Genomic DNA, 14,549 nt, shown 5'->3' with positions numbered 1-14,549 from the left:
AAAAACAAGCTGAAAATCGGTTGTTTTTACAAATAAAGTCGGGAAAAATTTTCGCTATTTTGTGGGCGTTTTTAATAAAAGAACTATTCCACTCGCGCTTGATGGATATGAGATGATTATAGCCAACTCATATCTAACGCGCACTCTTGCAATTATTGTTAAATATTTGTTCGTTAGTTGTGTTTGTTATTTTGCACAGCCTTAGGGAGGCTTTTAATGGACTAAGTTTATAGGATGTTTGTAGGTCGCCGGAAAGGATAAAACGATGACTACGTTTTTTTTTCTTTAATGTCAGTCTATACTGTACAGTCAGAGTCCACAATATAATGGTAGGAACTGTAAAACCATGTCAAAATTGAAGAGATTAATCGACAACTGATCTCTCGAAGCGCTTTTACTGTTATCATGACTGTTTTTGCACGGAGAAACTTCAAATCATATATAGCATTCATATATTGTCAGGCCCGTAGGCTGGGGGGATTCGGAGGGTTCCGACGACCCCCCCCCCCCCCCCCTCGTTATTCTTAAATTTCCCATATTTTGGGATCTGTGCCGGCTTCCAAATCTCGATACTTTAGTTTTCTTTAGTATTCACTCCGTTTATTGAGGAAATATTTCAGTACACCGTTGGCTTTTGGTTGTTTCTGAGCCTGGAACCCAACGTCCATCTTTGAACGGTAATGGCCTGAAACGAGTGGTCGCCATGTTGTGCTTACATAGCATCGAGTGCATTTGCCTGGGAAATCGCCGTTGGTTTGCTTTGTTACTATGGGCCTTTACATTGCGACGACTGAATAACTACATGCGTGCATCGATGGGAAAAGATCGCTTGTCCCATCTTGCGCTTTTGCACATTCACTACACTACTCCTGTGGACTTGGACACTGCGTGTAGTAGACTGTACGTTATGCTCTGCTACACCCCCGTCGACTTCAACTGGAAAATCTTCTGCAATAACGGTAAGTTGAATTTTGTGTGACACTGTTAACATTAAAGGTCCGTTTTAAGCGAAAAAGAACCCACCCAGGCAAAAACCAGCCTACAGGCCTGTATTGTGTACACGACGAAAAATGACACAGCACTCAATATCCAGTCGTGCCGGTGTTGTGTATGCAAATCATTCCATGATTCACCATACCTATAATTCCTACGCATTTCAGAACTACATCATAAATTTTGAAAACAAGTTGTTTAACACATTTTAAAGTAATTGGGCGACTGCGACAATTTACCTTAAAGTTGCTTATTTTACGTTTTGCGTGAAATAGCGTGAATATTTCATCTCTACGCGACCAATATAAGCTTCATCGTTAATCGTTTTCGCAATGCCCGAAATTTATTTTTTAAAAATAATTGCTCTACTTAAAGAGTCCTTTTATGGTTGGTTAATTTAAGTAACGAAGGAACCTTTGCTCTGCTATATAACTGGATGTATAATTTACTTATACATGATTGAAAGTATTTTACTCAAAACTATAAGCCGCGTGAGGAAAACGATTTTTAAAATATTAAGAGCGGATGTCTGTAAATATCGGCCAGAGTTGGGAAAAATACAATTTTTGAAAAATCCCAAAAAAATCATGTAGACTACCCTAGGTATTCTAGCTATCAAAATATAAATTTTAGTTTCATTGGATAAATATTTTAGCAATACGGCGAATGCCAATTTCGGGCGATTGAAGGCAACCGCCCGACCGCTTTTTCGGGCTCTTAGACCGGGCTACGAAAAGACTACGATTTGAATCGAATTCAAATATCACTCAACCGAAAAAGCTTCTTATCGTATGAAACGGGTTTTAATACACATTTTGAGTGATTATGTTCTCGAATTGATTGGAACTGGAATATTTTATGAATTTTTAGATATTTACAAAATTTTGAGGATTTTACGCGAGCAAAATATTGTCACATTTCAAAGGCCTAAAATCACATCCGATACATGATTCCAAATAGAAAAAGATATTCCACGTTAAAAAGCAATCTCTAAGCTTTCAAAATATGCTTTCAAAACTCAGGGCAACATATGAAATGAATTTTTGGGAACGCAAAGTTCACGGAGCATTTAAGTGTAATTTGACCTTTCTGACTTGACAGATAAGGTGTTCGACGCGACACAAATCAATCCTCCAACAAATGTTTCAGCCAAAATACATTTAATTTAAGCAATCTCAAGTCCCACAGTGATACATAGACGCTTCATATACATTAGGTGGAACGTTTCATACCATTTTGTCAACTGCGGAATTCCCGCTGGCTGGACATGACACGTGTCACGTGAAACAGCCCTTTAAGACTCGATTGCGTTACGTAAACATGACATACAGCGATTATTTCTGATTTGTATGAAAAAAAAATCCCATCTCTATAGGTTATAGGTATGCCATTGAATGAGCAATGTCATTTTTGTTTTCTCATTCAGTTTTACCATCATAGACTTCTCGGATTCCCGACGAAACCAAAAAAATAACCCCCCCACTCAACCAAATTTCCAAGGCCTCATTTCCAAGCCCTGAAATTTTTCCGCGAAGGATTAAATGATATGGCACGCCAAAAAATGGAAAGTAACTGTCTGTGGTTCCTTTATTCATCGTACCATCTGCCGAATTTATGTTTTCTCATGTGACAGTCCGAACTTCGCGGCCACCATTGTACGCGCGCGGTACTCCACCACTTCCTACTTAAGGTGATTCCCTAGTAAAAGAACCTAACATAGATTGTACATGAAACTTGGAACACTGATGTAACAAGTCAAGAAGATGATAAAAAGGTAATAAAAAGTGGAGGTCACCGTGCTCGTTTTGACGTCACAATGCTGACAAATACGGCTATTTTGGACCCTCTGACAAAAACCGCCCGCAGCCCAAAACTAGACAAAAAGGAAAGATTTTTTCAATGATGTATGTGGTATCGCACAGAATTTGACGCGCTATTCGACACGTGATAGCTCAATCCGTACAATTTAGTAAAATTGCCGAAAAACTGAACATAGATTTGTGCCAATTTTTTTCTCACTGAAAGGAAGCACTGTCTTTATTAAAATCATGAAATAAAAAATGGGGGTCACCTTACTCGTTTTTGCGGTAGAGCTGCAGAAAGTGCGCACCAAATGCATTTTCCTTGATTTTTGAGAGAGGACTGGGGCGAGTTTCAAAATAGAATGTATGCGAAAGCGGGAAGAAAGTATTAAAAAATCCGTTTTTACAGAATTTACATCGAGATATCACATTTAGGACACAATGTGATAAAGAAAGCGTTTAAATGAAAATTAAAATGAATAAGCACAAATTAAACATCCACTATGCAGGTTCTCCGTGAGGAAGTCGAACTCAGCAACACGCGTACTGCTTACGTTATGCACATTCCCACCACACTGAGTCCCACCTCGGCAAGAAACAACCGCAAGCAAAAATTGCAATAGCGTTTCTCTTCGGTCAACTTCATTTTAATAATGTTACTTCACATGCTCTTTTTTACAGAGGCCATTTTGTTATGCGCAGTAAGAGATGCGCAGTGCAAAACCAGGGAATCACCTTAAATCAAGGTATCACAAAACGTCCATATATATTTTATATTTGCCAAATTTTCCTATCGCCAAAGAAATCCCCTAATGAAAAATTTCAAAACAAAAAAGAAATACCTTTATCATCTCGGTAAATTTAACTCTCCCCTCCCCCTCCAACCCCCGCCTTAAGCCGGGCATAGCCTGTCACATATTATTGTTTGCGCTTTTTTTTTTGGTAGTTGGTAGTAGTTGTTCGACACTTCTCCCCCTTCCTCTATTTGTCCTGGTTTCTGTCATTTTGGAAATATCCTAATGTGTCGTGCAATTCTATGGCAATATGCTGCCTTTAAAGCTAGTATAAAGCACAAGTAAGGACGTCATACCACGGTAACAGTAACGCTTGCGGCGTCGATATTTATGGAATCTTGGACCGTCTTGTGTTACTAAGTTTACTCTAGTGCTGACATTGCCAGCTAGTACAATTGTGCTCGCTTATGTGCGGCGATACAGCGTACAAAAATGAAGCGTTCGGAGGGTGGGTGGGGTGACCAGTGTGGTTCAAGTATAAATAACCCAGCACACAGTACGTGCGTAAAGGAGAGAGCAACCGATCGGTTGAGCGCAACTTTACAGCCAGTTCTGCAGCATGCCATCTTACTGGCATCCTCCTAGAGAGAGAAGACTACTTGCAGTGATCCCCGGGGAGAAAGGCGTGTGCAGTCGTCAAGCTGCAACTGTCCAGGTGCACGTTGGTCCGCCGCATTGTCAAAGAGGGCCATAATGTAGTTTGTGCATTGACGAACTTACCATGGTTTGGAACTTGCGTAGGTGCCTGCTCTTGAGCATCTTCGAACTCATTAGAGAAGAACCAGTGTAACACGATTGAACATTTATCTCCCCCGCCCCTGGTCCGTTCTCGGCAGGTTCATTCCGTGCTAACGTTCTAGAGTAGGTCCCCAATCATACTTTAGGTCGACGGTGCGCTCATTTTACCTTATGGCTACAGAAGTGTAATTGGTGCACAGCTTAACCTAAGCTTAAAGTGAGTTTTAAAACGTTCCTAGCCTGCCGGCGGTGTTGCACCCCCGATGCGCACCTGGCTCTGTGCTTGTGTATTTGGTACATGTACCAAACTCGCCTAAAACTAGTTCTCCATATTCGCACTCTGTAAATATCGTCGTACAGTAGCAAGTAGACGTGTACTAGCTTAGGCCGAGAGTGCACAAAAAAAGATTGGTGTCGCAAGCGCAAGAGATTTTCTAACTCTTGCTTTTTTTTACTTGTAATTATAAGCTCTTTGTACATGATGGGCCATATTACATAGCGTGTTGCAGAATTACTGCGAAACGAATTAGGTTTTTTCCTAAGCTGACAGATCTATCAGGACGGGGGAAAAGTGTTGAACCAAAACAACTAACAAGAGAGAAGACGTTATTTGCATTTCGCGGTTTAATAGACACGCTCGGGAATCACAAGCCTGCGCTCGGTAAAACTGCATCGTAAGAAAAATAATTGAGATTGTCTGCTCATTCAATGGCATACCTATAACATGTGGGTTAGAGATGGAATTTATTTTCACACAAATCAGAAATAATCGCGGTGTGTCATGTTTTCGTGAACGCAATCGAGTCTAAAACGGCTCTTTCACGTGACACGTGACATGTCCAGCGAGCGGGAATTTCGCAGTGGTTTGTCTCAGTTTCATCGCAGAAATTAAGGCAAACAAGGACACAAGGTACAAAAAATAAATTGTAGACCTGATTACATACTAGAAAGGATAGATATTTGGTGTAGATTTTGAAAACTTCGCTGTTTCATGATCAGAACTTGACCCAAATGTTTATACTGTTGTGAAGTATTTTCATTGAAAGTTATTTTTAAGACAGATCTATCTTGTCTTTTAAGTTTAGTTTTTGTGACATTAAGTCTTTTTTTGTCCACGTACTGTTTTCCTGTTTTGATCTTTTGTTTTTACTTGTATTTGAACTTATGCTTAGCTCGCGAATTTACTTATTGCCATATTAGGAATGTTACAGGTGGTAGTGTTTGTGGTGTTAGAGCTTACCTTCGTTCTTTGGTAATTATCAGCTGCGGCTGTGCGTAGGCTAATCCATTCCCTGACAACAGCAAACCTGTTGCAGTGTTAGCGATAAGAAATACAATAGAAACTCTTCAGGTCAGCTAACCCAAACATGTCCAGCTTTGGCTATTAAAACGGCTACTATACTTGAACTAGTTCGTAGAGTAGAAGTAGAGAAGAGTAGAAGTAGAGGAGTAGTAGAGTAAGTAGAAGTTGTAAGAAGATTCAGAAGAATAAAGGCCAAGGTGTAAATCAGATTCCTGGTACCTCGTCGTGTAGCGAGCGAGTTGTTCGAACACACCCCCACAATACATTGGCGAGGCGAGTTCAAATACGGCACCTGGAGGCCATGGATAAGAGTTCTTCATTCACAGCTGACAAAAGGGTATGAAACGTTTCACCTAATATATATGAAGCGTCTGTGTATCACTGTGGGACTTGAGATCGCTTAAATTAAATATATTTTGGCTGAAATATTTGTTGGAGGATTGATTTGTGTCCCGCCGAACCTCTTATCTGTCAAGTCAGAAAGGACAAATTACACTTAACTGCTCCGTGAACTTTGCTTTCCCAAAAATTCATTTCAAATGTTGCCCAGAGTTTTGAAAGCGCATTTTGAAAGCTAAGAGATTGCTTTTTAACGTGAGTAGTATAGGAGGGACGGAATTATCCTATTTTTGGGGGAGGATTCTCATTAAGGTGGGGAGGAATACATTAACGCCGATGACGTCATAGGCTATTGTCTTGATCTCATGAATAAAATGCTGTGGTATCTCATTTACGTGCGGTGGAATCTCATTAAGTATATCCAGTTTGACGGGTTTATCAATGATGTCATGTTCAATTTTTATCTTGTGGCGGTCATGGTTGGTATAACCGGTTTGACAGGTTTTAGTTATTTTCGGAAGATGATGTCATATGTATTCCGAGGTACAATGATGTCATAGTTGTTTTGATTGGTTGACCGGAATTAGAAAGACGCTCATTGGCTGTCTCGTTTGACGAAGCATTCTGGTTGGTTGCCGTATTTTTTATTGTTTGAACGGCATAAAAGCCTGCTCACTGCCTTCCCGCATACTAATTTGGATTTCCTGCATACTAATTAAGTGTCTTCCTCCATATATAATGAAGTGGATAGGTTTACTAATGAGAGTTTCTCTACCACAATAGGAACAATAGGCTTGCCTAGACTTGCCCGGTAAGTAACTTAATTAAAAGGAAAATAAGAGCAATCACCTAGCAACGCGAGAAACAGCTTCCTATATCTTATTTAGGGCTAAAACTCGGATATATATAAACAAGACATACACAAAGGGGAGCTGAAAACGCTTTATTTCAAGTTTGTCTGACTATTGCAGAACTGTTTTCTCCTTTCTATCTCGAGGAAATGAAAAACTATTGAAGTCTCAACGTTTCACGCGTCATTAGTTAGGTAATTATGCGAGTTCACAAGCCCAAAGTTGAATACAAATTAGCTCTACAGGAAAAACCTCAAGGGACCATATTGACGTATTATTATAAAGCAAATAACTTGACAAGGATCAATTGATTAAACACGCGACTAAGAATTGCTAGCAATAAAATCAGACACGAGATACCGTCGATGTGGGGACCCCACATCGACCCTACATCGACCCTACATCGACCCTACATCGACCCCACATCGACCCTACATCGACCCTACATCGACCCTACATCGACCCCACATCGACCCTACATCGACCCTACATCGACCCTATCAAAACAATGGAAATGAGGAGGAGGTGGAGGAGGAGGGAAAATAATAAAATTATGGAGGAGGGAATAATAACATTGAGAAGGGAAAATAATGAAATTGAGGAGGAGGGAATTAAAAAAATGAGGAGGGAAACGTGGTAAACAAAGATAGCTTGCTTTCTTTGACTATTTTAATAGATTTCTTTCAAATCGCTGTGTATTTGACTCTTTTTGTTTTAAACGGTATCTCGTGTCTGATTTTATTGCTAGCAATTATTAGTCGCGTGTTTAATCAATTGATCCTTGTCAAGTTATTTGTTTTATAATAATACGTCAATATGGTCCCTTGAGGTTTTTCCTGTAGAGCTAATTTGTATTCAACTTTGGGCTTGTGAACTCGCATAATTACCTAACTAATGACGCGTGAAACGTTGAGACTTCAATAGTTTTTCATTTCCTCGAGATAGAAAGGCGAAAACAGTTCTGCAATAGTCAGACAAACTTGAAATAAAGCGTTTTCAGCTCCCCTTTGTGTATGTCTTGTTTATATATATCCGAGTTTTAGCGCTAAATAAGATATAGGAAGCTGTTTCTCGCGTTGCTAGGTGATTGCTCTTATTTTCCTTTTAATTAAGTTACTTACCGGGCAAGTCTAGGCAAGCCTATTGTTCCTATTGTGGTAGAGAAACTCTCATTAGTAAACCTATCCACTTCATTATATATGGAGGAAGACACTTAATTAGTATGCAGGAATCCAAATTAGTATGCGGGAAGGCAGTGAGCAGGCTTTTATGCCGTTCAAACAATAAAAAATACGGCAACCAACCAGAATGCTTCGTCAAACGAGACAGCCAATGAGCGTCTTTCTAATTCCGGTCAACCAATCAAAACAACTATGACATCATTGTACCCCGGAATACATATGACATCATCTTCCGAAAATAACTAAAACCTGTCAAACCGGTTATACCAACCATGACCGCCACAAGATAAAAATTGAACATGACATTATCGATAAACCCGTCAAACTGGATATACTTAATGAGATTCCACCGCACGTTAATGAGATACCACAGCATTTTATTCATGAGATCAAGACAATAGCCTATGACGTCATCGGCGTTAATGTATTCCTCCCCACCTTAATGAGAATCCTCCCCAAAAAAGAGGATAATTCGGTCCCTCCTATACTACTAACGTGGAATGTCTTTTTCTGTTTGAAATTATGTATCGGATGTGATTTTAGGCCTTTGAAATTTGACAATATTTTGCCCGCGTAAAATCCTCAAAATTTTGTAAATATTTAAAAATTCATAAAATATTCCAGTTGCAATCAATTCGAGAACATTACCACGCAAAATGTGTATTAAAACCCGTTTAATATGATAAGAAACTTTTTGGGTTGAATGATATTTGAATTCGATTCAAATCGTGGCCTTTTCGTAGCCCGGTCTAAAGGCCCGAAAAAGAGGTCTGGCGGAGGCCGTCAATCGCCCGAAATTGGCATTCGCTGTATCGCCAAAATATTTATCCGATGAAACTAAAATTTATATTTTCATAACTAGAATACCTAGGATAGTCTACATGATTTTTTTGGGAATTTTCAAAAATTTTATTTTTCCCACCTCTGGTCGATATTTACAGAAATCCGCCGCTCTTAATTAATATTTATGTCTGTAGTTTGTGGTGTCGTGAAAAATGATGGTTTTCTGATGCAATAAACTATGATAGACTCAGTATTTTCAAACTTTGCCTTTAAGTCAGTCAACATAATATAGATTGAGGCTTTTGAAACATTATGGCACGTGCAGAAATTGTAAAAAAAGGCAATTTCGTTAATTTCAAATTAAAGCCGGGCACGCAAGAACGAACTCACGTCCCATTGAGGAAGTATTCATGCAGTGCGAAGCTTACCGCAAAAGTACTGTTGAAAAAGGGACTGTCAAAAATACACAAGCCGCCATTCAAAGACTTTTCTCAAGAGTTTCAGGATGACGTAAAGTAAATTTGGTTTCATAAATCTCTCTCACACTCAATAAAGTAACGATTCAGAAACCATTAAATGAGGAAATTAATTTTAGGGACCGACCACGCCAGGCTTACTCTAGAGAACTTCAGAGGAGGGTGTTGTGAAAGGTCTTTTTAAAGACGCCTTAGCCCGAAAATGTTACAAATAACTGAAAAACGTAGAAGTAAAGAGATACTTTACTTACCAAACACTATTAATTGTACTTTGTCGGTAAGAGATGGCAGAGGAAGGTTATTTTTGGAGAGCGATACCACGATAGAATATATGAACTCGTCGTCGTTGGTCACGGGATTTCTCAAAATCAGTGTAGCTGGAGGGCTTGCACTGTAGTTTGAAATAAATTTTGAAAAAACATTAAACGCTCCTTCTCTGGATCGACTGAGTGCAATGTCTTCCGCTGGATCAGCATTATCTCTTCGCCTTTGAAGTGTGACTCTTTCAATTTCTTCGAATGCCACAGTAACGTAAGTCCAGACGAGTTTCTGCTTGTCCTGAGTGTTGTTTACCCCTTCAACCAAGATTGTTGGTTTCTCAGGCCTTTTGTCCCATCTTATTGCCTCTAAGATAGCCCAAGAAAAAACAATGCATCATTTAGGTATTATTTGGTCGGCAATGAAAAAGATCTGGAATCTAGTAATTGGAATCCTGAATCCATGGCGTGGAATTCAGACTCCAAGACTGTCTTGGATTCCCTTACAGAAGGCGATGCAACGACGCGAAAATCAACATGGCGGCAGAAAACCAGCGAGCAACCCGCTTTCCGTGACATGTATTCATACTAACTGAAATAACTAACGTGGTATTTGAAAAATTCAAGAAAAAAATCTCTAGTTTAATAGAATGGTACGGAGTTATTCTTCTGTGGAACAGTAAGTTTTTTTGTTGATGACAAGAAATTGGTTATACACCATACACCGGGTTGTGCGGAAAACTAGTGAAATATTTCAACAATGAAAAGGGCGTTAATTTGGTTAGATCGCTAAAAACAAAATTAAACACGCACGCCATTTAGTAGTTTTTAGTTTTCTTAAAAATTAGTGGAACGACTCACAAGTTTAGAAAGCTGGTTTACTAACTTAGAACAAACGCCACTGAAACTTAGTCAACAGTTACCAGCACCGTACAAACGACTTCACAGTATTGACGGACTCAAGCAAACCGAACAAAGACAGAATGACTGGACAGCTGAGAATTTGAACTGACGGGGCGTCGATAAAACCAGGAACATGGAACATCCCGGAACATTCCGGAACATTCCGGAACATCCCGGAACATCCCGGAACATGAAAAAATTGAAATATTTTTTTATGAAAAAATAATTAATTAATTAAATAAAATTATTAATAAATATAATAATAATAAATAATGATAATAATAATAAAAAGAACAATAGATAGAAAACAATTTTTGCAAAAATTTATAATAACAAAATAATAACATAACATAACATAAAAACGAAAAATAAAGAAACAAAGAAAGAAAGAAAGAAAAAGAAACTGGTATCATCCCCGAGTATGAGAAAACAATATTTTGTCGCAATGAATTTTTTGGGCGAGTTAGGGTCCATTCAAATGACAGTAATGAGTGAAGGCTTGCTTCTAAATTCAAAATATATTAAAATGGGTCGCGAGGAGGGGGTTTTCAAGCTTTCCTCACACATCCACCTCTTGTAATTGTTTGCCATGCGGTTTAACAAGTTATCAATTTACGGCTTTGCGACCGTAAGAAGAGCTTAGGGGCACGTCGCTTTGGACTTGGATAATTAAATTGAACATTCACATTCGCCGCAGAATAGCTGCAGTGGCAGTGATAGCGCAGCGGTAGTTTCTAACTGTTATCAGTTAGCCTGAATTTTAGTCGTCTCCGCGCAAACTCCTCTTGCGACTCGAGGAGACGTCTGAAATATCATGCTGACTGTAAACAGTATAGAAACTACTACGAATGTGAGTATTGTCCACTAAAATCCAAAGACAGGAGCCCCTATACTCTTCTTAAGTTTGCAGAGCCGCCTAGTCTGTAAGTAATTCATGTCAACCTCAAGTGAAGCAAAGCACCTTAAGTAAGCAAATGTCGGTTATATATAAGGAGACTATATGTTGGCTTGATATGAGTTACTTACCGACTTGGCTTGACATGAAATACTGCACCGACATTTCAGACCATCGCAGAACCGTAAATGGATAACCGCCAAATGATTAACTCATGGCAAACAATTAGAAGAGGTGGTTGTGTGAGGAAAACTTGAAAACCCCCTCCTCGAGACCCATTTTAATATATTTTGAATTTACAAGCAAGCCTTTACTCATTACTGTCATTTGCATGAACCCTCACTCGCCCAACAAATTTTAATTTGTTGCGACAAAATATTGTTTTCTCATACTCAGAGAAGATACCAGTTTCTTTTTCTTGATTATTTCATTATTTTTCGTTTTTTTTTTTTGTTATTTCACGTTCTTATTAATTTTTACAAAAATTATTTTATTATTATTATTTTATTATTTTTTTTATTCATGAAAATTATTTTTATTTTTTCATGTTCCGGGATGTTCCGGAATGTTCCGGAATGTTCCGGGATATTCCATGTTCCGGGTTTTATCGACGCCCGAACTGACGTGATACAACTCACTTTGACTCTGAAGATAACTACCGCTCAGGTTGTCGAAACGTCAGTCACTGCCAACACAAACAGTCCTATTGAGTACTGGGTATGCTCAACCTACTTCTAAACAGGTTTTAATTTTATATGCCCTTAGGGTTGTGAGATTTGTATTGAGATAAAGGAAGGCAGGCAGGTAGACCACTTCCCCAAAAAACCAAGGGATAGACACAATTTTGCGTATATGTAGCTGAAACGAATAGTTTCCTTCAATGTGTCACTCTTGTTCTCAGTAATAAATTGAAAACCAACCAGAGCATGCTTGTCATGCTTCAGTTGTTTCCATCGCGATAAGCCTCAACATTGCTTTTTTCGAAAGAAATAAAAGCACTCATCTTCGGAAACTTAATCCTTCTACTTAAGTGATGACAGCTTCATCAATAAATTCTTTTCAGGGCATCTTTCTACGAAGCGAAAGGAAAATGACAAAGTACGTGATAAAAGAAGCCAAGAGCAAATATTGTATAAAGTGTTATACGTGTTGTAAAGAAGAACTTTGTCTCTTCCCTCTTTTCCTAATTTCCTGTTAAAATAAATTATGCACTTTCTGTAACTTATAACAGTGATATGATTAGATAAAATAAATTTTCCGACACCTTTATTCCTAGCCCGCAACCGAAATCCTAAGAATTTAATTATTGTCTTAGAAAATCCTAGGAATTCCTAGCAATTCTTAGCTTCATTTCGAAAGGGGAGTGACATTTAATGATTGTTTTTGTCTATTAAATCGTCAATTTTTAGTCTTCTTGAGCGAGATGCCCGTATATATTTAGATCTTTTTAACTTGTCTAGCGCGGTTTTCAGAAACTAGACGAAAAAGGACTTAAGGACAAGACTGCGTGTGGTAATGTGTTCGCCCCTGTGTTAAATTGATCAAAAATGTTTTTCTCTGAATGACTCAACAGTTTTTAAAACACAGTGGAAAGAAGAAGGGCAAAAATAATTAATTTTCAACTGTGCACCACTGTACAGAATGTACATTCCCTTACAATACAAAGCCTTCCTAGTAGATTGATGTTTACAATAATATTTTAATTGCTGTAGTTGAACGTTCGCTCGTTAGGGGCAAAGGTCGACTTTAGAAAAGCGTCCTCGAGCTCCTGTTCAAGGTCCAGCACTCAATTTCGCGTAACCTGCGAATACAGCCGTTTTTCCTTGCTCCTCGCCGCTAAGAACGTTTCGCCAGGAGGAACTTCTACGACTCAGCGACAGAAATTCAGTACTCAGAGATGACGTAAAATATGTCCGGAATCTGGTCAGGAGCTCTGATTGGTCGACATAGTGGTTATATTGTTTTACCTATATTGTTTACGAATGACATACAAAAGGCCGCAAAGGTCAAATTTAAACGTGATGAATCTACTTCAATATTCCTAGAATATATTCTTCTTTAGAAAGAGCATCTGAGTTTTGCTGGAGCTCGTTCGCAAAAGATCACAAAACTTTACCATAATCGACCAGGGGACACATAAAATCAAACAAATGTACATTTGGAACCCCATGACAGCGGATTTGTTAAGTAAACATTGACTTACGTCGTCAGTATGGAATTTCTGTCACTGAGTCGCAAACGTTCCTCCTGGCAAGACGTCCCTGGCGGCGAGGAGCTAGGAGAAAAGGCTGTATTCGAAGGCTAAATTTCGCGATGAACGTGTTCATTAATCGTTTGGGGAAAATGTTTGGTTTCAGGTTTCAGGCTATGGTAGAGAACATTGAAGGTTGTTTATGTCGATTATCGTTTATATATATAGCACAAAAACAAAGCTGAAATATGAACGCTCAACGTCGCAAGTAAATAGTATAAACATCATTTGAAGCTTACAAACAATTAATAAAAGGTGTGGCGACAAAATTGCTGCGCTCACGTCATCTGCGAGGTCTAAAGCACAAATCTTTTGGAAATTTGATACCAGTCAGATTGGGTCACGACCAGGCAATAAAAAAAAAGAAGCCAAGAGAACTGAGAAGACTCTATAGTCGCCACTCTTATTTACAATGTGTTAACACGTACTAGTCACACTTACCTGAGCGACCAACGGTCATCACGAGTAAAGCCACCACCATACGTATCAGCTTCGCCATAGTTGTTCTTTAGACGTAGCAGGGATCTACACGAAATAACACTTCGATTAGAGCGCCAAATAGGTGCTAAACGAGTTACAGCTGTAACACTGGGTCACGATAGCACGTTATTCCTGCGGAGCGCTCTGCACCCTTTCACAGAAAACGATTAAACTCAACGGGCGCACACGCGATGTCAGTGCGCATGACGCGTTCTTTCAGCAGACGCAAACCTCGCAAATATTAACTTCCTTACTATTTACGCTTGTGAATATTGTATCTCTCATGTGTGCAGTGAGGCCTGTACAGGCATGCTAATTTGCTGTTAAAACGGTTACCTGAGGATCGGTTTCATTGACCGGAAAGACAATGGTATCATTGATATTAACTTTCCCCTATAACGTCTAAACACATTTCTTAATGAACATTTGCAGGTAGAATCAGCATCCTGTTTAATTCTGCAAAGAAGCGTTCGTAAACACTTGAATTCGGGTTATTTTAATGG

The 14,549-nt window shown here is 38.9% G+C and overlaps 2 protein-coding genes across 2 annotated transcripts in view; both read right to left on the bottom strand.

Moving 5' to 3' along the window:
* Window positions 1–14,065, bottom strand: part of LOC140950798 (lachesin-like) — a 19,836-nt gene extending 5,771 nt beyond the window's left edge. The window contains exons 1-2 of the mRNA XM_073400020.1: window positions 14,008–14,065; window positions 9,512–9,886 (exon numbers count right to left, since the gene is read on the bottom strand). Of these exons, the coding sequence (XP_073256121.1) occupies window positions 9,512–9,886; window positions 14,008–14,065 (433 nt within the window). The remainder of the gene's footprint in view (window positions 1–9,511; window positions 9,887–14,007) is intronic.
* Window positions 1–14,549, bottom strand: part of LOC140949909 (uncharacterized) — a 192,482-nt gene that overhangs the window by 141,166 nt on the left and 36,767 nt on the right. The window lies entirely within an intron of this gene.

Source organism: Porites lutea, chromosome 10 (assembly GCF_958299795.1).
Source record: "Porites lutea chromosome 10, jaPorLute2.1, whole genome shotgun sequence".
NCBI classification, from domain to species: domain Eukaryota; kingdom Metazoa; phylum Cnidaria; class Anthozoa; order Scleractinia; family Poritidae; genus Porites; species Porites lutea.
This window is presented reverse-complemented; position numbering and strand designations above follow the sequence as displayed.